This window comes from Dama dama, chromosome 30 (assembly GCF_033118175.1).
Source record: "Dama dama isolate Ldn47 chromosome 30, ASM3311817v1, whole genome shotgun sequence".
In the NCBI taxonomy this organism is placed as follows: Eukaryota; Metazoa; Chordata; class Mammalia; order Artiodactyla; family Cervidae; genus Dama; species Dama dama.
The window spans coordinates 89,532,336-89,555,244 of record NC_083710.1 but is presented as its reverse complement, the minus strand read 5'-3'; the positions used below and the strand labels follow the sequence as shown (position 1 = coordinate 89,555,244).

The window sequence follows — 22,909 nt, the reverse complement described above, 5'->3', positions numbered from 1 at the left end:
ATGAAGTTGTCTGTAAAACTTCGTTTCTCCTTCAAACTGAGTAACAGTTCCTAAGTAGAGTACTCTGAGTGGTATGTCTTTTCCTTTCACTTGAAGTGTATCATGCCACTTCCTTCTGGCCTGAAGTTCCTGCTGGGCCATGCACAGGCCCAGAGGAAATGGGTCAGGGCTTGATTCTGGGAGGCAGGTGGCCTGCAGTCCCATGCATGGGGGTTGGCAGGGCTCTGGGCCTTCTTGAGTCTACATGGGAATGGGAGCGTGAGGACAGGGGTTGAGAGAGGGCTTTGTGAGTTCGCGGTGGTGTAGACTGGAGCAGGCTTATGGATGCTAAGGACCGAGAGAAGCGAGGGTGAAGACACCGGTGAGTAAAAGGTGAAGAGGCCAAGTCCCGGGGCAGAGCGGGGTGGGCCCAGCCCGGTTGACGTCCTCATGGCTCCGGGCAGTCCTGAGGGTCCAGGCCTCTCCCAGCACGGGGCTTTTCTAACAGCATTTCCTCTTGTCACAAAGGACACGTCTATTAATCACTTCAGTCTCGGGGTGGTATTAACTCCACATTTGAGGAACACCTGATGTCAGCATATAAAGTAGGTTTCACGCAGTCAGACCTGAGAGCTCCTGGCTCTGCCGTGGGTGCTGGAGGCAGAGGCCCGAGGACAGAGTGCAGCGTCACCATGGGGGCTGCAGAGCCGGGCTCCCCAGGCAGCCCTCCCCACCCAGTGTCCACGTGCCAAAGGATCAGAGGCAACGGCACCGTCTGGAATGTTAGAAAGGAGTAAAAGCAATGCTGGTTTCTAAAAATAAGCACATTTACATCATTTCTCCATTGAGTCACTTCACACTAGTTCAATTTACTTCATTTTAATGTTTTAATTTATATTACTGCACCTCATAGTTTACATCTGTGATCCATAATCATCCCTCACATGTCTCTCCCTCTATGCCAAGGGTTCTGGTCAAATTGTTGGGCTCTTAAAGCCCATATTTATAGGAACTCTCCACTTAGGCACCACTTCGAGAAAGCTTTCTAAGTATCAGATCTTAGCTGCATGGTTTTCTAAAATGGGGCACATAATTACCAATATACACTTTTAGAATTAAAGTCAGAACTTGGCCTTCACAGATAGCTGTGCATCTATCTGATCTCTAAAATAGGGAGGTAACAGGTGACACGTCTCTATTTTAAAAATCGATGAAGATGAGCTCAATACAAAAATCGAATAAAATCAATAAATTTCAATTAGTTATATTTTGGTCATAAAGATCTTTATTAAGAATGCATATTCTCATGATTCAAAACCAAATACTTTAAAGGAATGGTATTCCTAATAAAAATTGACATGAAAGTGTTTTAAAATTGTAATAAAAAGCAAACACACATTTAAAAGACCTTTGTCTCTAGAAAACACAGACTTTAAGTAACTTTCCGAATGTCAGAATTAAAAGCTCACATCACAGAAACATTAATAAAGTACCAACCAACAGATTACAACAAAAAGTTGTACAATAAATAAAAAAGCCTCCTTAATTTTTTCTTTACCAAAAAAACACGCAAAGTGATGGAGTAAGAACAGGAAGTTAATGGTAATTTCAGGAGAAAAGGCACATCCAGGCACAACCGCCAAGGCAGCGTTACACGGACGCGGCCTCCCCAGACTCTCCAGCGCGGGCACAGCAGGTCCAGGAGCGGTGACAGCTCCGCCGGTCGGTCGCCTGGCCGCGGTCCTCAGAGGCTGGACCGCCTCTCCGGCCGGGGCGCGCACCGGGCGACGGCAGCGCGCCAGAGCAGCGGAGCGAGGAGGAGGCTGAGCGTGGTTACGCTCAGGATGAGCAGGTACACCTGCGGGGGCGGGGCGTCAGCAGGGAGGGGCGGGGCTTCCTTGGTGGGGCGGGGCGTCAGCAGGGCAGGGCAGGGCTTCCCGCAGCAGGGGCTGGGCCGTGGAGGGCCGTCTCCCCGTCACCGCTGTGCTGTCCAGGGGCCAGTCCCCTGGACCTCGACCTGCACCCTGGCCCCCCGCTCCCCGCTCCCCGGCAGCGGGGCAGACTCACCTCCCGGGAGATGACTCGGGCTCTGCGTGCCCGGCTCCCCAGGACCAGTGCGAACTCGCTGACCTGGGCCAGCCCTGCGGCCACGATCCACTTGACATACTGGCTGGTCTTGGGCAGGAGCAGGGACAGGACCAGGGCTGCCAGGACGAACTGCAGGGAGGCGGGTCATGCCCAGAGCGGCCTGCCCGCCCCCCACCACAGTGCCATGCAAGAGGACACTGAGGAATCCCCGCCCCAGAGAAACCAGGCCTGCGGCCTTGGAGTATGGGGCAGCAGTCAGGATGGAGCTGTCCTCTCAACACTGTCAGTGTGAGTGTGGCCTGAGCAAAGCAGCCGGGGAGCAGGGGAGGGGGGGGCGGCTCCTTTGCTGCAAACCCCTCCTCTGCCCTCCGCTCCCGGGTCACATGTTAACACAGGCACTTCAACAGTTTGAAGCCACAAAGGACACAAGTGGCAAGATAGTTCTCCAGGGCCATTAAAATGTATGTTTGGAACAAGAGTGGGGTTTGTGGTTTAGACTCAGGACAAGACAAAGCACAGAGCGAGGCCTCCCTGGAGGGCCCAGAGCTTCTCACTCCCAGCTGCTAAGCCCCCATTTCCAACAGAGTCAGAGGTGGAGGCTCACCCTGACCCAAGAAGCCCGAGCTGTCCCAGCCGCCTCCCGGGTGAGGGAGAGGAGGCAGAGGTCACACAGGCAGGAGGTGGTGGGCGGGGTGTCGGGTAAACCAAAGACAGAGTGGACCTCACAAGCATGACCATACCTTCATGACCACCACTGCGAGCGTGAGGACCAGCAGGACAGTGAGCTCGTAGAGCACGAAGGTGGGGAACACGTGAAGGCCTGCAGGGACAGGGCGGGTGACCCTCCGAGGCCAGGCAGTCAGCCTCCCTGTACCCCTGCAAGCAAGACAGGAAGGGACGGGGTGTCCCCGCCCATCCCACCCAGAGCCCCGCACGGCGGGCCTGGCCTTCAGCAATCAGGACCAAACCAGGAGCCCATTTACACGGCCGCGCACTCGATGTCTCTGGGGCCAACCGGCCCACCAAGCAGTGCTGGGCCGAGCGGGGCCCAGGCTTATTCCCCACCCACGGGGACGTTCCCAGGGCAGCAGCCTGAGCACTGCTGTATCAAAATCAGAGTTTCCCCCACACTCGGTGTGGACGCACAGACGTGGACCTGCCACCCCGCTGAGCAGGGGCCATGCAGGACCACCCGTTAGGAGCCCGCGCCCCTCAGCTCAGACTTCTCCTCAGTGACAGTCCCTCAGTCCCTAGCCTCCATGGGGACTGTTTTCGCCACACAAACTGTTAGTAGAAACACGTGAGCAGACAAGACCCGGCAGGGGCACCGCCCCTGGAGGACGGTCACCTATGGACGCAAAGAACACGATGGCCAGGAAGTCGCGGACGGGCTCCACGTAGGACACGACCTCCTCGGCGACCGCGTGGCCCTGCGAGGACACCAGGGCTCCAGCCAGGAAGCAGCCCAGCTCCATGGACACGTCCAACAGCTCGGTAACCTGGGGGGGACACAGGCCATGCCAGGCGCGCGCGGCAGCGTCTCTGCCGAGACTCACGCCGGAGGGCCTGTCAGATGTGCTGGGGGTCCCCATAAACCCCCACAAGCCAGCTTCTTGGCCCCTGCCCAGCGTCCTGGGAGGACCCCAGAGAAGACACAGTGGCAAATGTCAGGTCACTGTCCACAAGCGAGAGGGAACAGTCATAAGCCAGTTGAAACCACCATTCATGGAGACCACTGTGGAATTTCTGAGTGAGAACAAGTATTTGTGATACACTTTCTCTATCCTAAATTAATAAACTGCCCAACTCCTGAGCATTAAAAACGTGGCATAGGAACCTATGCCCACCCCCTGGCACCTGGAGGGAGGGAGCAGACGTGCGTTTAACTCGGGTTAAACCAGAGACAAGAGCAGCACAGGCCCTACATGCAGACAACGGATTCGGAGTCCATCACATGCCCGGGAGGGAGCGGACAAGGTGCTCACAGCCGCCACAGCAAACAGCGCGACACACGCCGCCCAGCGTGGACACAGACGCCGCAGGCCAGCAGCGCCCTCGGGCCTGGAGTCACGGGAGAGCCACAGGACTGACTCCCTGCACGTGAACCCTGACTGGCCGAACACGAGGCGTGCAGCGGCTAGCCTGCGGGTGATGCCGCCACAACTGGGACATTTACGGGGTCTCCCGGAACACATGCCCTCCCTCACGAGAAGCCTGTCCCTCAGCTGGGAAGTGTGTGTGTAAGTCACTCAGTCATGTCCACCTCTTTGTGACCCCATGGACTATACAGTCCCTGGAATTCTTCAGGCCAGAATACTAGGGTGGGTAGCTGTTCCCTTCTCCAGGGGGTCTTCCCAACCCAGGGATAGAACCCAGGTCTCCCACACTGCAGGCGGATTCTTTTTTTTTTTTTTTTTTTTAATTTTTTTTTTATTAGGCGGATTCTTTACTAGCTGGAAAGGCTGCACCCAAAACCAGCCTCCCTGTGAGCCTCGCACATTACAGCCGCAGGAGTTAGGCTGAGACTGGCTCGTTCTCATCAGACACAATGAAGATGGTTTCACATGGACTCTCCCTCCAGGACAGACACGCGGACACATCCCGGCCGGGAGCATGAGCACAACGGTGCACGGGCGCAAACAAGCGTCTCACACGGGCCAGCCATGAGCAGCATGAGCCAGAAAGCCCTGCCCCGACCACCTGTGTGCCGAGAGGCTGGGTGTTACCGTCAGCATGAGGAAGGTGAAGGCGGAGATGCCCAGGACCAGGATCTCCTTGTTCCCTTTGCTCTCTGCGTGCAGCTTCCGGCAGTAAGGCCCCACGAGGTAGGTCCTCACCAGCAGACAGACGAGCAGAACAGCAGCGAGCGAGAAGACGACCTGCCCGACCAGGGCCAGGAGCCGCAGGGCCTCCATGGCAACGCTGGGGAGAGAGACAGGCCTTATTCTCCCCAAGGCACGCCCCAGTCCAGCAGAAAGACCTTCCGTTCCTTTTCAAGGTTACAAAACAAATTACCCAGATCACACACATCGTTATTCCTAAATGCTGGAATAAAATCCATTTAATGTTAATCTCAGAAATTCAGTTACTTAAATATAGAAGCTGAATTGTATTGCAATCAACACTCTGGAGCAGGTACACTGTATAGGATGCAAAGATCCATGGCTGACAGCTTATGTGTCTCTGTCAAGGGCAGGTGATAAAATTCCTCACCGATTAACCCCCATCTGAAATCCTTCATAAGGCAACCGCGCCCTGAACACAACACCGCAGGCTTCCCACCTGGGGGTGCCAGGCCCTCACCCCAAAGCCAGAGCTTGGAGGCCCCTGTCACTCATCACAGAGAAAAGGACTCTGCACGAAGCTCTTTTTAGAATAAAGGCAATATGACTAACACTGCCATGAACATTCACACGTGAGCTTTTCTGTTTACTGTGGTAAAACACTTTCAGGTAAAATCCATCCACATCAGTGTGTGATTCAGGCAGGGCTGTGCTGCCATCAGCCGCACAGGGGACACCTGGGGACAGGCGCTCCCGTTTCTGTGGGGCGCACGCCCTGGAGTGGAGGGGCTGAGGCACACGCAGCCCCAGCTTCACCTGAGAAACACTGGATGTGCTGCTGCCTTTTTTACAACCTCAACGCAATGCAGGGCACTTTGCTCAATAAAGTTCTCAGTCAACATAGCCTCTCGTGACTAAACTGGAATGAAATCAACTGGACCAGGACCTGTACTGGATGAGCTTTAAATCAGGAAGATAGAAAAAGAACAGCTTTCCAAGTCTCTGCGTGAGTTGCAGCTGTCTAGCCAGCAGGGGCTTGCTCCCAAGTGATGCCCGCGCCCTGCGGGGGCCCAGCACCCTCGGTTCTGCTTCCGTTTCGGGAGAAGGCCCCACCTCTCCTGGGAGTGACTTACTGTACATCCCAAACAGAACTCAAATGACCTCCAGCTAAAGTTACAACCCTTTTTCTGTCCAGATCTTTGTTCCGTTACCCTGAGAATCTGTAGCCAGAAGAAATAGGGTTGTGACTAAGGCTGCTTTTCTGACAATTAAAGAACTTAGGGTCAAAGGGACAAACCAGTCAGTTTGCCTTCCTGCTAAACAGACTCTGACGGCTGCACGTCCCGGGGACGCCCTCGTGGCTCTGAGAGTCTCCCCTGTTGGCGCCCCGCACACAGCATCCAGGAGGCAGGCTCCTCCCACCGCGTCTGCATCCTGCCAGCGAGGACACTGATGTCCAGCGTGTTCAGGAAGCTCCCTCACCCGGGCCATGGGGCTGGCCGATGGCGAGCCAGGGCCTCCACCCTGGGAATCTCAGTTAACCAGCTGCCCTTCCTACCTTCCCCACCGGGCTGAGCTACCTGGGGGTGGAGCAGAGATCTGAATCACTTTTGGATTGCTGAAACAGAATAACATCTGGGGAAAGGCAAATATATAAAATACAAAGTGCTTCCACCTATCAATAGGCTTGTCTGAGTGCCCCCAGGCGGGGCCCAGCAGGAAGATGACCCCCCTCACCCCCCACCACACCTCAACACGAGGCCTCTAGCTTTAAAAATGAGTAAAGAATCAGAGACTCATCAGATACAAAACTCCAACAATCAGGAAAACCACAACTTGAGTGAGATTCCAACATCAAGACCCAGTCATTGTTAGAATTATCTGACAAAGATTTTAAAGCAACTGTCATAAAAATGATTCAACAGCAAATTAAAAATCCTCTTGAAACAAAGGGATAAAAAACAGAAAATCTCAACAACGAAACAGAAGTTAAAAAAGAAAAAAAGAATCAAATGGAAATTATACAACTAAACAACATACTAACCAAAGCTAGATGAGCTAAAGTGCAAAGAGGCAATGACAGATGCTGGGACCTGTGGACTTGACAAACCGACAGAATTTACCCAGTCTGAACCACAGACAGAAAAGACTGATAAAGAAGCATCTCAGAGACCCGTGAGGCAAGAGAAGGGCCGTGTTTGCACCACAGCATCCCGGAATGAGGGCCAGGGGGACTGGAAAAGCACCTGAGGAAACCACAGCTGAAATTCCTGAATTAGGCAAGAGACGGAAACCTGGGGCTTCAAGAAGCCGGGCGAATGCCGTGCAGAGTAGACCCAGAGAGAGTCACGGGCTCACAGGTTCGGGTGCTGCGGCCCCAGCGTGTCCAAGCAGAGGGGAGGCCTCGGGGGGCGGGGCAGCAGTGGGGTTAGCGCCTCACAGGAGAGGTCAGAGAGCACTGCAGCCTCCCACCTCCCCGCCCGCCCAGGGACACGTGGGAGGACAGTGGTCTGAGAGGACGCCAGCCTCCGGAACCACGAGAAACAGACATCTGCCGTGTGCATCGTGAGCCTGACCAAGACACCAAGACACACTGTAATTCAACGTCTGAAAACTAAAAACAAAGAAAAGCAGCCAGAGGGGAATCGTGCGCTGCTCGTGGAGAAACGCAGATCTGAAGGACAGCCAGCTTCTCGCTGGAACCGTCCGAGGAGAGAGAGGCAGCGTCACATGTCCAGGCCTGGAAGAAAGAAACACCCCCTGCAGACAGGTGCCCGGCCACGCCCCTCAGGACGAAGGAGGGGAGACGCTGGCGGGGGGAGGGGACCCAGAGAGCCTGCTGCCCGCAGCAGTCTAACAACGAGCCAGGGACCAGCGTCCTCGAGCAGAAACGAGACAGCACAGAAGAGAGAAGGAAGGTCAGATGGGTAAAAAACAGTAAGTATAGTAAATAATACTTCTCATGAGCTTTAGAAATCCTATTTCAGGGGAATTCCCTGGCAGTCCAGTGGTTGGGGCTACAAGCTTTCACTGCCAGAGGCCCAGGTTCAATCCCTAGCTGGGAACTGATATCCTGTAAGCTGCATGGCAAGGTAGAAAAAATAAAATAAAACTTAAAAATCCGATTTAGTTATTGAAGCAAAGCTTTAAAAAGCCATCAGATACGGCACTCAACATAAGTAGAGAAAATATAAAATACAACAATTACATTTAAAAAGTAGGGGAGGAAAAAGCCCTAGAAGGAAATAGGATCCACATTTCACACCAGTTGTGAAACGTTCTCCAGGAAGTGGTGAAATGCTGACAGCGACGATCAAGTCCATGTGGGGACACTGTGATGCCCGAAGAGTGACAGAAGCCACACAAAGCGACACATTAAAGAGCACTCTAAAAAAATAAATAAATAAAAATAAAGCACTCTAAACAAACCGAGACGGAATCCCGAAAAATAAGCAAGCGACACTGGGATGTCAGGGAAATAGAAACAGACAAGGAACTGAGACAACAACATAACACATCAAGACTCAAGTCCTGACGTAACAGCATCCACCTTAAATGTGAGTGGTCTCAATACACCAACTGAAAGACAGAGATCTGCTGAGCTGATCATAAAAACATCATCCAACAAAACGTGGTCTGTAAGAAACTTGCTTCAAATACAACAGTACAAGAGGGTGAACGTAGAAGGAAGGAAAAGATGTACTGTTGTCCACATGAATAAAAAAAAATCAGGAGAGACTATGTATATTAACATCAGATAAAGTGAACTTCAGAGCAAGAAATATTACTAGAAACAAAATGATATCAAATATGAATGCACCAAACAACAGAGCCCCAAACACATAAAGCAAAAGCTGATGGAGCTAAGAGAGGCAGACCAACAGGGAGTTACAACTGAGGTTTCAATACCGCCTCCCTCAACAGGTGGTTGCAGAGAAGGCAATGGCACCCCACTCCAGTCCTCTTGCCTGGAAAATCCCCTGGACGGAGGAGCCTGGGAGGCTGCAGTCCATGGGGTCGAGAAGAGTCGGACACGACTGAGCGACTTCACTTTCACTTTTCACTCTCACGCACTGGAGAAGGAAATGGCAACCCACTCCAGTGTTCTTGCCTGGAGAATCCCAGGGACGGGGGAGCCTGGTGGGCTGCCGTCTATGGGGTCACAGAGTCAGACACGACTGAAGTGACTTAGCAGCAGCAGCAACAGGTGGTTGAATTACAGTAAGAATACAGAAAGACTGAACAACATGTGAACAAACAGGAATAACTGATATATGTGAGTACTCTACTCAATAATGATAAAAAAAAAATACACATTTTGTTTTCAGGCGACTCTGAAGCATTTATCAGACCATACCTGGGGCCAGAAGATAAACCTCAATAAATGTGAAAGAGCTGAAGTCGTACAAAGTGTGTGTTCTCTTATCACAGTGGAATCAAACTAGAAATCAATAAAATAAAGACAACAGGAAAATCACCAAACAACTTGGAAATTAAGCAACACATTTCTAAACAATCCACAGGTCAAAAAGGAAGTACTGAAGGAAAAACTCTAAATGCATTTAACTGAATGAAAAAAAAAATTCAAAATGTTTAAATAAGTGAGTGCAGCCAACAGTGCTATGAGAGAAATTTATAGCACTAAATACTTACAGTAGAAAAGAAGAAAGGTTTCAAAGCAATAATGAGTTCATACCAAGAACCTAAAAAAGAAGAGCAAAATAAACTTAAAGCGAACAGAAGGAAAGAAATGATACTAACGACGGTAGAAAACAATGAAATTAAAAGCAAAACCTCAGAAAGACAACAAATCTGTGAAACAAAGAGCTGGTTCTGAGAAAGGACTAATAAAGAATTAAATAGGGGAAATCACTGCAGATCTTACAGACATCAAAAGGAAAATAAAATACTACAAACAACTCTACAATTATAAATTTGACAAATTAAATGGAACAGACCAATTCCATTCAAAAATGGAATTCAAAAAACCACACTAGCACAATTCAACAATATGAACAGATAATTTCAGCAGCCCTGTAACTATAAAGCAAATTGAATTTCTAATTCCAGAAAACTCTCAAAAAGGAACTCTCAACACCCAGATGGTTTCACTGGAGAATTCTGCCAAACATCTAAGGAAGAATTAACAGCAATTTTATGCAATGTCTTCCAGAAAATAGCAAACAGAAGAGGAATGAACACCTCCCAAATGATTTTATAAGCCTAGTATTACTCTAATACCAATACCAGATAAAGATAGAATAAAAAAGAAAACTACATGCCAATATCTTTCATGACACAAAAATCCGCCACAAAATACTAGCAAATTAGATGATGCAATGCATAGAAAGAATTATATCCGGGAGTTGGTGATGGACAGGGAGGCCTGGTGTGCCTGGGGTTGCAAAGAGTTGGACACAACTGAGCGACTGAACTGAACCATAACCAAGTTGAATTTATTCTAAATATGCAAGGCTGGTTCAACTTTCAAAAAGTAATCAATGTAATCCACCATATAAGCTGGGTAAAGAAGAAAAGCCATACAGTCGTATCAGTAAATGGAGAAAAAGCATCTGACAAAATCCAACATGCACTCAAGACAGAACTTCTGAGCTGATTAAAAAAAAAAACTGTAGGAACTGATAAAGAATAACTACAAAAATCCCAGTTAACATCACGCTAAATGAAGAAAATAATGGATGCTTTCCCTTTAAGATCAGGAAGAAGCAAGGACGTCTCTTCTTACCATCTTATTCAACAAAGTGCTGGAAATTCTAGCCAGTGCAATAAGGCAAGAAAAAGAAAGAAAAAGCATACAGGTTAGAAAGGAGGAAATAAAGTGATTGCCCAGAGCCATGGAGCTGGGCCTGAGCCCAGGAGTGTAACGGCTGTCACTATGCTCAGCCTGTGCTGCACAAGTCCCATGTCTTTGGGAAAAAGCGCTAAAGAGTATTTTGATAAACAAATGATCTGAAGCCAGAAAAACAAACTGTGAACTAAAGCGCGGCAGAAACCATACCTGGCATGAGCACCGGCTCCCGCCTGGATGAGCGTGGGTAGGATGGCGATGAACAGCCCCAGCTGCACATCCTGAGTCACCAGCATCCCCAGCAGCAGCGCCCCATAGTCGATGTCGCCTGCTCGGGAAGACGTCATTGAGAGCATGTGGACTCAAGTCAGTGAACTCCAGCATCACTCAGAACACGCGCCCACCTACCTTCCTTGTCACTGCGGGAGCTGCCCACGAGGAACTTGGACACCAGAGGTGTGCTCGACAAGGACAGGCAGGTAGAGATAAAGACGCTCTGGGTGGGTCTGATCTGCAGAAGGTGGCCCCAGACCAAGCCGAAGGCCACCATGAGCAGAGTCATGTAGCAGGGCCCCTGCAGGGAGATCTTCCACACCTGGGAGAGCACAGGGGTGTGCACACACACCTCAGCGCCCACGGCCCCACGGAGCACATGTGCACACGTCAGAGCCCACGGCCCAGAGGAGCACATGCACCTGCTCAGGAACCAGCCGGCCCCAAGGAGCACATGTCCACACACGCCTCAGCGCCCACGGCCCCGAGGAGCACGTGTGCACACGCCTCTGCACCCACAGCCCCAAGGAGCACGTGTGCACACACGCCTCAGCGCCCACGGCCCCGAGGAGCACATGCACACATGCCTCCGCACCCACGGCCCCGAGGAGCACGTGTGCACATGCCTCAGCGCCCACGGCCCCGAGGAGCACGTGCGCACACACACCTCAGCGCCCACGGCCCCGCGGAGCACATGTGCACACATCAGAGCCCACGGCCCTGAGGAGCACGTGCACCTGCTCAGGAACCAGCCAGCCCCAAGGAACACGTGTGCACACATGCCTCAGCGCCCACGGCCCTGAGGAGCACGTGTGCACACGCCTCCGCGCCCACAGCCCCGAGGAGCACGTGTGCACACGCCTCAGCACCCACAGCCCCGAGGAGCACATGCACACACGCCTCCACACCCACGGCCCCGAGGAGCATGTGTGCACACACGCCTCAGCGCCCACGGCCCCGAGGAGCACGTGTGCACATGCCTCAGTGCCCATGGCCCCGAGGAGCACGTGCGCACACACGCCTCAGCGCCCATGGCCCCACAGAGCACATGTGCACACATCAGAGCCCACGGCCCCGAGGAGCACGTGCGCACACACGCCTCAGCGCCCACGGCCCCGAGGAGCACGTGTGCACACGCCTCCCCACCCACGGCCCCAAGGAGCACGTGTGCACACACGCCTCTGAGCCCACGGCCCCGAGGAGCACGTGTGCACACATGCCTCAGCGGCCACGGCCCCGAGCACATGTGCACACACGCCTTAGTGCCCATGGCCCCGAGCACGTGTGCACACACGCCTCAGCAGCCATGGCCCCAAGGAGCACATGTGCACACACGTCTCAGCGGCCACGGCCCCGAGCATGTGTGCACACACGCCTCAGCGCCCACGGCCCCAAGGAGCACATGTGCACACGCCTCAGAGCCCATGGCCCAGAGGAGCACGTATGCACATGCCTCCACACCCACAGCCCCGAGGAGCACGTGCACACACCCACCTCTGATCCCACAGCCCTGAGGAGCACGTGTGCACACACGCCTCTGAGCCCACGGCCCCGAGGAGCACGTGTGCACACACACCTCAGCGCCCACGGCCCCGAGGAGCACGTGTGCACACACACCTCAGCGCCCACGGCCCCGAGGAGCACGTGTGCACACAACTCAGTGCCCACAGCCCCGAGGAGCACGTGCGCCTGCTCAGGAGCCAGCCGGCCCTGTAGAAAGCAATTCCGCAGTGAACACAGGGCACACCACCAGGAAAACCCATGTGCACCGGGCTCTGCTGAGGACTAAGCATGCCCCCTCCCTCTCCACATGCACCCCAGCCTCAGAACACAGCTGGAGCCGAGGACCCCCACGTCCCCCCTTCTAATGGGAACAGCGGCTGTCCAGGGTCCTGGGGGTTGGTGTTGGGACACACCTGGGCAGCCCGACGGCAGAACAGAGACGTGTCCTCAGCCACAAGGCCCAGGAAGGAGCATGCAGAGCCAGGCATCTCTGAACAGCCTCTAATCAGGCGTCTGGGAGAATTCACACATAGCTCGAGAGGGGCCTGCCCATGGTTACTAACACCTCAAGGCCCTACCAGCAATCTCCCACATGTACCCAACACAGCAAGAGAGCCGTCAGCGCAGAGCCACCACGCCGCGCCTCAAGCCTGCCTACAGAGCAGTGGGCTGCGCCCCTGGTGCAGGTCAAGGGTCAGGGCCGCCAGGTGGGGAGCAGCCAGAGCTCAGAGGCGCGTGGGGATGTTGGAGCTGAGGGGCCGTCAGAGACCCCAGCTCACCCCAGACCCAAAGGCACCCAGTAGGGGCCAGTCCCACCCAGGCTCCTGCCCTGACTCAGGATACACACTTGCCCCATGAGCCCTGCTTCAGGCTGCAGCAACAGGTGAAAAACCCCCAGAGCATCACAGACGTCACCCCGACAAAGACAGGAACGTCGCAGTGGGTGACACTGCTCTCGTCTGACAGTGCAGGAAAGGATAAATTATGACACTCTGGAGCCAGAGGACACCAGCATCCTCCCAATGCTCATGGCCTAGATGAGGGCGCTGGCGCCTGAGATGGCCATGCCAGGGACACGGGGGCACCAGAGGCTGCCCCTCCTCGCTCCCACCCTCAACGTCTGTAAACTGAACACACGTGGGAACCCAGGGACCCGGGAGCTGCCCGTCCTGCAGCCAGCAGGGCCCATCGCACCCCACCCGTCCCCGTCAGCCTTCTCCTCCTGTGTGATGTGTCTGCTCAAGCACAAAGCGGCTGCTCATCAATTCACCTCCAATCTAACTCTATTTCCATTCTGGAACATGCCAGCTTTCCAAGTAATCGTTCTAAAAGCCGAGACACTTAGGGGGAACTGCAGCTTCCACTAATTTAATGTTTATTCATGCACATGGCCCTAAATGTGTACTGTTAATCTTTCCGATATTTTCATCTTACAGTGACAGAGCAGTTAAGTCAAAATCTGCCACTTATTTAGAAATTAGAACCAGGAACTTCCCCCAGAGTAACACACTGAACTTTCAATCCCTATGGTATTTCAGCCTCTAGCAGAGGTGGACCCTCTTGGTGGGACCCATAAGTTAGTAAGTCTGAACATATCCCTTCTCAAACCTGGTCTGGAATTAGACACATAAAAGCTAGTTCCACTTATTCATTGTATTTCCACTTTTTTAAAAAAGAAAAACACTTATCTTTTGAAATTTATGTTCCAAAAATAACACTAAACTACAACATCATATTCTACCCTGCTGGGCAAGCCACGAACGTGGACGCTGAGCACAGAGCGTTAAGCTGGAGGGGAGAACGCCACAAGCACACGTGGACTCACCTTTCTTAGCTTCTCTGGGGAAAACTCTAAGCCAACGAGGAACAGAGTGAAGAACACACCAAACTCCCCTAACGTCTCCACCTGTACAATCGACTGAAAAACAAGGAAGTTTTAAAACCATATAACTTAACGTATTTAAGATATTCACAGAATCATCTTGTCCAAACATACTCAGTGGGACTATCCCAAAAAGCCCAGTATTTACAAGAAAAAAAAAAAAAACACGAGCTATCTAGATTTCCTCTGTATCTGAGAAAATCTGGACTTCCTGAGTGTGGTACTTTTCTTTTTTCTTGATTAGCTGGAGGAATATTTCTATTTATTTTCTAGGAACCAGCTCACGAATTCATGCGTTTTCAAGCTCATTAACTGCCACTACATTTCTATTACTTCCTCCCACTGGCTTCCTGTGGGGACCGGGAGGCACTAACGCTGAGGTTGAAGCTTAACTGATAAGAGAGTCTCACACTCCCTGGGTCTGTGAGAGGGAGCGTGGATTCCCCTGGACCATGGCTGGCACCCCCCACAGGTCCTGACAGACAGGTGCGTTCACCCCGTGTCCCTGCACTACAGGAGAGAATGCTGTTCACGCCTATGTATTTGGTGCTACGTACGTTATTTACATTTGAGGTTTTCGTCGCAGCCACCAATTTGTCAGTCTTCCCAGTGCTTCCTGAACATGTGACACTAGAATCTGAGCGTTCGTGCATTGGCTGCCGCCCCAGCCCCGCCGGGCACGTCCGTGGTCCACAGGCCATGAACACCAGCAACCCGCCCGCTTCTGCCAGCGTCTTCCTCCTCTCACTCTCAACCTTCAGTCATTTCATTTGGAGTCGACCTTGTTTAATGTCTGCTTTTCCCCTGACACCATCTGCAAACCTGCATCTTTTCGTAGCAAAGCTTATCCCACAAATATTTGTTATAAAACACGCTTGCTCCTGCTTCTGTTGTACCTTCTGCTTTGCATGTGTCCTCACTGCTACTATCCTCCCCCCTTTTGAAAACTGGGCTGCAACCTGACTTTAAGGTAGCATACTTAAACCTATTCTTGACTTGGAAACTGAAAGTCTATTAACTCCCTATTAAGAAAGATAAATACTGGGGTACATTTAAGTACAATTACACTTTCTCCATTACCCACTCCCACTTTTGACTAGTAAGATCTTGGATTCTTATCTTGGTATCTTTATCTATTGTAATTATTTTTCCATGGTATAGGTAATTTATTAAGAACAATACCCATAGTACCCAGTTGGATCTGTTAGCCTTAATTCTTTGCTATTAAGAGAAAGTGGAAAGGAAAATGTGTCTGTGTGTCTACGGGAAGGGAGGGGTTGAATAAGGCAGGAGGGGATTTTCCAGCGACAGCCTTTCATGCCTCTCAGTCACACGACAACTCCTTCAAGGCCGAGGCATGAATGAAACCAGGCTCCCAGTCAGGCGGAGCTACGCGCGCCTCCCCAAGTCTGGGCTCTCGCCGGCAGCCTGTCCGCGGTCAGGACCAGTCAGCCTGAAGGCCTCCTGCCAGGCCTGCATGGCCCGCGGGGCAGCACCGGGCAGGGTGGGGATGGACATGCCCGCCCACGCCCTGAGTCAGGGGTGCCGCGGCCGGGGGCCAGGACCCGCTGCCTGGCTCTCTCCTTCCCTCGTGTGCACACTGTGCTTTTGTGAGAGGACACGAGGCTGGGGGCTCTCCTCACTGCCGGGAGAGCCGCTCGGCAGACGGCCTCCCCAGGGGCTGCCTGGGCCGCACGGCACCTCGGCCTGCTCACCGCTCTGCCCTCGGCCTCTCAGCGTGCAGGGCACTTACTCCAGCCTTTTCAGCTCCTTTCAGCGTCTGAATAACCCAACCCACTGTATTACTGCACGGAGAGTCTTTAAAACAAATACCATTTTAAAGACGTGAACAGGGCATTTTCTCTGGGCAACTTGCTCACTCATTAATGAACAAAATGATGTTCCTATGCTTTAGAGATTTCCTACTAAATTCTAAAGGACATCTCTGATGTGCTTTGTAAGAAACGGCCACCTTCATTGATTCAAGCTCAGCAGGCCCTGCACATCAGATTCTGTTCTGACCTTGATACTGTTGAGTCCGGAGGGCCCCAGCAGCACGCCACAGATGATGTAGCCGAACATGGTGGGCAGCCCGATGGTGGTGCAGAGCCAGCCACAGGGCAGGGAGAGCATCACGATGCTGACGATGTCCTGCAGGAGGGCGAGACACAGAGATCAGCGGGGGAGGGGGCCGCCTGTGGGGGACTGCGCCCTGCCTGCCCTCAAGGGGAGAAGGAGGCGAGAAGGTGGGGGGCGGTTCGCGGTGCCTCCAGAGCGTCCAGGGAGGAGCCGCGGCTCGCTCCAGGGGGCCCAACAACTACAGAACCGAACATGAATCCGATCACGGGGGCGGGGCGGGGGGCCAAGCAACCTTTATGAGGTGGTGGTCAGCCCGCGGGATGGTGGCGTCCCGGGGCCGCGTCAGGATGTACTGGTTGTTCTGGGAGTCGATGAGCATGCTCAGGCCCAGGTCCTCCTCCACCTCTCGCCTGCTGAGGTTCTGCTGAGAGTCGGCCTCCTCCTCCTCCACCCGCAGGACCGCCTCAAAATTGACCCCTTTGACCTGCAGGAAGGACCAACGTCATGTCACTGAAACCAGCCAGATGCATTCAAATTCACGTATCCCGCAGAGAGAGAGAGAGGAACGCCTCCAGGATTCGGACAGGCGGGAAGCAGACGGGCCGCCGGGGGCGGGGGTGCGGGGGTGGGATGATGGGCAGACTCGGGGCCAAGCAGGAGAACCAGGGCACATCCGCGGGGCCACACGAGTCCCTTTCCGGGGGGCAGTGTGGCCGTTCTGCCTGCGGTTCCTGCTTGTGCCAACACACGCGCGCAAGCCGCCACAGCCGCACACCGCCTTATTGACGCAGCCATACACCCCGGCGGGGAGCGCGCGGGCCACTCACCGCCTTATTGTCGTCGAAGGCGTGCTCCTCAATCTCCAGCTCCAGACGGTCTGCCGCCCTCCGCACGTCCTCGAGGATCTCGTCCAGCATAGACAGACTCTTGTTTCGATGCTGCATGTTTTTAAGGGCTTCAACTTGATGTTTTTCTGCTGCCAGAAGTTCCACATATTCTGTCTCCTCCTATTCATGCGTGAGAAATGAAGAGTGACGCTTATTAAGAAGGGAACCTGGCCAGCCAGCGCGCAGCAGGAGCAAGCTCCCAGAGGTTCCCGGTCACAAACGGCAGGGAAGCACCCTAGCAGGCAGGTCTCTCACAACAGACAGAGAACCACACCTCGGGAGCTACATACCCCATCATCTTATTGCTAGCAGAAATACCACACTTGGGTGAAAAAAAGTTTAATAATTTGTATCCTCTCACTTTTAAAGCTGTGTAATAACATCATAGCCTTTCCATGAAGATGAATAATGAGACTTTGTGTATTTAAAGTGTCTGCCACTTTGATGGCATAAATGACAGCTTTAAAATGTTCTATAAATATTAGATCTGATACAAAAGTTTCTTCTCATTTTAAAATCGTTCATCAAAGTCCTTAATTCAAGTGTATACATTTGTTTAGAGCTACCTTAACACTTCAGTGTTCAGCATGTGGGCCTTGAAGAAAATCAGCCTTCACTAAAAGTTCTCATCAGAGACTCACAATGCGGGCAGCAGCACAGGGGCCTGTTTCCACCAGGGGTCAGCGCAGAGCGCGAGCCGCTCTTCTGCGGACCCAGGGGTGTTCCTGGGGAGGCGCCCAGCGAGCTCCGGTGTGGACTGCTCAGGGCCTGGCCCTCCCACACCGGCTGCACCGGATCCCAGCCCCAGCCCCGGACCTGCCTTGATGGCCGCCTCGCGCAGGGCCTCCAGGCGCTGCCGGCTGCTCTCCCTCATGTTGGCCACGTCCCTGTAGTCGCCCTGCAGCGCCCTCTGGAGGCCGTGGACAGCCTGGAAGACCGAGTTCTCGCTTTCATTCAGCTCCTTCTGGAAAATCTCAAGCGTGTGCACCCGGAACATCTTCTCTTGGTCCGAGAGGCTGGCGTCCCTCTCCACAGCTCTGATCGCGTCCTCCAGCTTGTTCAGAACCGCGGCCTTCTGGCGCAGGAGCCCGGAGAGCCTCCTGCAGCCGTCCAGAACCCAGGGCCTCCTCTGTGGGACAGCTGCCCCCAGGCCGCGGGGCCGCTCGCCAGCGGGCCCCGCCATGCCCTCAGGCTGCTCACTGCTCACCAGCAGCTGCAGGAACGGAAGCCACATCCAGAAGCGGCTCCTCCCTGGCACCTTCATGATCCAACCTCAGGGACAGGGCCGGGCTGCCCAGAGACTCCAGCTACGCTGAGCAGGCATTTCAGACACACATGTTCAGCTGAAGAAGAGAGGAACTGTCACATATGGTTGAAGGATGATTCATTGCTGTTGACATTAAAGTACTACATGATTACTAAAAGCTATCAGTTTTCTGAGGAAAATGCTATTTTTCCTAGATGAAGAGAAACATCTGAGTTATTTAAGGCATCTAGATTACAATCAATACTGAATGTAGAGTATGGTGCCTGGAAGGTTACACCTGAATTTAAAGGCAATTTTTTAAGGGAAGTTCAGTTTCACGTATGTACCACATCTACCATGTGCAAATAACACACACCAATCCCATTCAAGGCCAGGGATGCTACCCGCTTCCCCATCACAGACGAGGAGCCGGGAACCAGCTCCAGGGGCCAGAGGTGGAGCTGAAGCATCACCAGCCGGCTTGGGCCACCGTCCACTTCCCTGAGTCACCTGGACCTTGGTCCAATTTCCAGCACGAATCTACAGGTGCAGGCTAACAAGATGTCAGGGACAGAAAAGAAACAGTCACAAACCACAATCACACTGCAGCATTTTCCCTGCCTCGGACCAGGCCCCTGTGCTTGCTCCCTCAGGGAGGCGCACCCCGCCTGTGGGGCACACGGGTGGGATGGGGCCTGGGTCTCAGCACTGCCTGTGAGGTGAGGGGCGGGACGGGGCCTGGGTCTCAGCGCTGCCTATGGGACACACGGGCTGGATGGGGCCTGGGTCTCAGCGCTGCCTGTGGGGTGACGGGCGGGACGGGGCCTGGGTCTCAGCGCTGCCTATGGGACACACGGGCTGGACAGGGCCTGGGTCTCAGCGCTGCCTATGGGACACACGGGCTGGATGGGGCCTGGGTCTCAGCGCTGCCTGTGGGGTGACGGGCGGGATGGGGCCTGGGTCTCAGCACTGCCTGTGGGGTGAGGGGCGGGTTGGACCCTGGGTCTCAGCGCCGCCTGTGGGGTGAGGGGCGAGATGGGCCTGGGTCTTAGCGCTGCCTGTGGGGCACATGGGGCTGCGCCATCCAAAAGAGGGCTAATCAAGGCTCGGGTGGAGGCCATGCAGGAGCCAACCAGAAAGGATGAGCACAGAGGCAGGAGGACGCGGAAGAGGCGCAGATGCGGGGGAACCCAGGAAGGCATCCCTGACACCCCCTGAACCCGGCAGTGAGGCCCAAGTCCTACACCAGGGAGAAAGCAAAACCCACTGCTTCCAGGGACGCACGTGGTATTCTACAATGTACAAATATTGTTGCACTTCACTGGTAATCCCAGCTCTAATGAGTTTAATCTGGTTTCCCAGGCAAAGTAGATTAGACACAGCAAAAATAAGCGTGTGCATTTCTAAGAATCCCAAACAAACCAAGAACTCACAGCCAAGAGTGGACAGCAGAGCTCATGAAGGCACAAGGGGTTGCTCTGGCCCGTGGTATAGTGGGGGCAACTGTCCCAGGCAGACCCTGAAGAGGCCCCCACTGGAACAGGAGCGTGACCCATGTTCAGAATGACAATCAGAAGTTACCCGCTGAACAGTGCATGCTGGCCCATATTCTGATGAAGAAGTCAGGAATCTGTTCAGTACGTGTTTAGACCCTCTGGGTCCCCACGTCTCCCAGAGGACCACAGACTCTGGACAGCTCACTTCCCGACAAGACAGGATACACAACTAGAGCTGATAGCATTACTGACTTCCCCGTGCAGCTTCAGTGCAGCTTTAAGTAAATGTTACCACCTTAAACAAACCAACCACTGACCAGTCACAATGATACCAGCAATAAGTGCTGATCTGTTATTTTATTGACTCACATGCTAAGATTCTAAGGTTTCAAAGGAAAGAAATTAAGCTCAACTTCAAATGTGCATATTTAACATCTTTCAGAACTGAGACACAAATTTCAGATGCTGAGTTATTGGCACAGATCTAGACACACACGTTTTCTTCAAAAGATCACAGAAAGCGAAGCTTTTATAGACTTCAAACTTCAGAAAAATAAACTGCTACACAGCTAGTTCGGGAATAAAACCCTTTGTCCATTATGATGGTTCCTTCTGCAGACAAGTCCCTGTAGTTAGTTCTCCCTCCCCCGACAACACCCAGGGGGGCAGTCACTTTAATGAGAAATCTTTGAGAATTCTAGTCGTAGTCATTAATATGTCCACTGAAAAGAGCGTCTATCTTTTGATAGAAAGATGTCTACGAACATAAAGCTGAAATTACTTATAGACACTTAAAATATGAACCAGGACTCCCCTGGTGGTCCAGTGATGATACTCTGTGCTCCCAGGGAAAAGGGACCAGGTTCAATCCCTGATCAGGGAACTAGACCCCACATGCCACAGCTAAAGGTCTCACACGCTGCAACAAAGGCTGAAGATCCCTTAAGCCAAAGAGAAGACTCAGCGCAATCAAATAAATATTTTTTAAAAAGATGAATCACTCCTTCTTCATACACTTCTCATTTTACCTTCATATTCAACTACCAAATCCTAGGGACTACTAACTTGCAACATGTTTTCTCCTCAGTAAATAGTGTTATTTTGTTATTGCTATTTTTTTTTTTTAAATAAATGGCATATATTTTCCTCCTTTAAAAATTCTGTTTGTTTATTTGGCTGTCCCAGGTCTTAGGTGCAGCATGTGGGATCTAATTCATTGGTCAAGGACGGAAGGTGGGTCCCCTGCATTGGGCACCTGGAGTCTTAGCCACTGGACCACCAGGGAAGTCCCCGTTATTGCTATTTTTAATTATTAAAAAAAGACACTTTGGACTTGTTTTGGTCTTATAATGAATTCTTAAAATTTCCACACCCAGCTGAATCCCTGGCCCTAAATTGGGGGAGGAGGGCCTGACCTGGCACCAGAGCTCCAGGCAAGAATTCCAGAGCAAGTCTCCAGGGTCCGGCGGGATCAGGGTTAGCAGGTGCAGAACCTCTGGAAAAAAGAAAGTAGGAGGGTTATTTGCAGTGGAAGGTTTGACATGAGCATTTTGGCCAGATTCCACCAAAGCTTCCAGGCACAAAACAGCAATAAAGAAGGAGGCAGAGACACCCAGGATGGAAGCAACCTAACTCAATGTGATTTGTGCAGGATTTTACCTGAAAAGCCTATTTTACACTTTAACAAGTTAGATGATGAAAATTGTATTTCTTAAAAGATAAAGCACTTATAATCCTGTAAATACAACTTATGGTTCATTTCTAATCACTAAAAGAACTAGAAAATGAATTTAAAAAGCAAAACAGGAGGGACAAAAAATTCTTATGGACAATAATAAATTTTAAAGTATGTAAGGTTAATTAAACTGTACAAAATCGAGTATTCTGGACAGGTACCAATCCAATCACTGGCACCTGTCCCGTGACTGGCAGCCACCCTCGACGATCCCCTCCTCGGAGTAGCTCCCAGAAGTTGGGTTTGGGGCTGTCCCTGAGTCACGCGTTAATTCGGGGCCACGCTGTGCTTCCTTCTCAAGGGACCAGGAGGCTGCATGACCCCTGGACAAACACGTGTGAGCTCCCAGATGAGGTCCCGCAGGAACCGGGGGTGCGGGGGGTGGGGGGTGCTCTTCTGCACACCTGGGCCAGGATCTGGCTGGGGGATGGAGGAGGGGGGGAGGGGGGGAGGGGGTGTGGACTGTCCAACCCCCGCTACGTCCACAGCCCCCGCCCGCGCTCCCATCGCGCCCTCCCCGCCCCTCATCGGCCGCCAGGTGCGCGGGCATGGAAAAGGCACTCAGGTGCAGCACTGTCCTCGGCACAAAGCCGGGGGGGGGGTGGGGGGAGGAGGACGGCGGAACCCTGAGGGGGGAGAGAATGCTCTGGAGAGGAAGCGGGGAGCCCAGACCCCCTGGGAGGGAGGAGCCCAGACCTCCCGGGTGGGGGAAGCCCAGACTCCCCGGGGAGGGAGGGGCGAGGCCAGACCCTCCCCCCCCCGGGGAGGGAGGAGCCCAGACCCCGGGGGAGGGTGGAGCCTAGACCACCGGGGAGGGACGAGCCCAGAACCCCCGAGGAGGGGCGAGCCCAGACTCCCGGGGAGGGAGACACCAGACCCCCGGGCAGGGAGGGGAAGGGAGCCCTGAGGGCCGCACTTGAGGCCGCGCCGAGGCCCGGCGCCGCACGTCGCGCCCCGCTCACCCGGACGTTCCGGCTGCGGCGCGTCCTGGGTCCGGCTCTACGGAGGGGAGGACAGGGAGGCGACTTCTCCGCATCCCTTCCCTGCCGCCCCCGGGGCGGGGCCCAGGTCAGGCGCCCGGAGGGCCTGTTCTCCCGAACGCGCTCGGCGCCGACGCGGCCGAGAGGGCGTCGCGGCGCCTTTAAGGAG

General features: G+C 53.2%; 1 protein-coding gene across 1 annotated transcript; it reads right to left on the bottom strand.

Moving 5' to 3' along the window:
• Nucleotides 1-942: 942 nt before the first annotated feature.
• TMCO3 (transmembrane and coiled-coil domains 3) lies at nucleotides 943-22,906 on the bottom strand. The gene is made up of 14 exons (XM_061133713.1): nucleotides 22,723-22,906; nucleotides 21,441-21,520; nucleotides 18,104-18,626; nucleotides 17,224-17,403; nucleotides 16,689-16,880; nucleotides 16,340-16,468; nucleotides 14,261-14,353; nucleotides 11,068-11,254; nucleotides 10,870-10,987; nucleotides 4,794-4,989; nucleotides 3,416-3,566; nucleotides 2,808-2,887; nucleotides 2,047-2,196; nucleotides 943-1,837 (listed from the first exon to the last, which is right to left on the bottom strand). The coding sequence occupies exons 3-14, from the start codon at nucleotides 18,545-18,547 to the stop codon at nucleotides 1,724-1,726; spliced, it is 2,034 nt and encodes a 677-aa protein (XP_060989696.1). The 5' UTR covers nucleotides 18,548-18,626; nucleotides 21,441-21,520; nucleotides 22,723-22,906; the 3' UTR covers nucleotides 943-1,723.
• Nucleotides 22,907-22,909: the final 3 nt, after the last annotated feature.

What these genes read in the sequence shown, in the direction of transcription:
- TMCO3 (XM_061133713.1), bottom strand. Translation starts at nt 18,547, where the DNA reads ATGAAGGTGCCAGGGAGGAGCCGCTTCTGGATGTGGCTTCCGTTCCTG. An exon ending in TGCGCGAGGCGGCCATCAAG is followed by an intron (nt 17,404 to 18,103) that starts GCAGGTCCGGGG and finishes ACGCATGAATAG; the next exon opens with GAGGAGACAGAATATGTGGA. An exon ending in CCCCAGAGAAGCTAAGAAAG is followed by an intron (nt 11,255 to 14,260) that starts GTGAGTCCACGT and finishes GTGCTCTCCCAG; the next exon opens with GTGTGGAAGATCTCCCTGCA.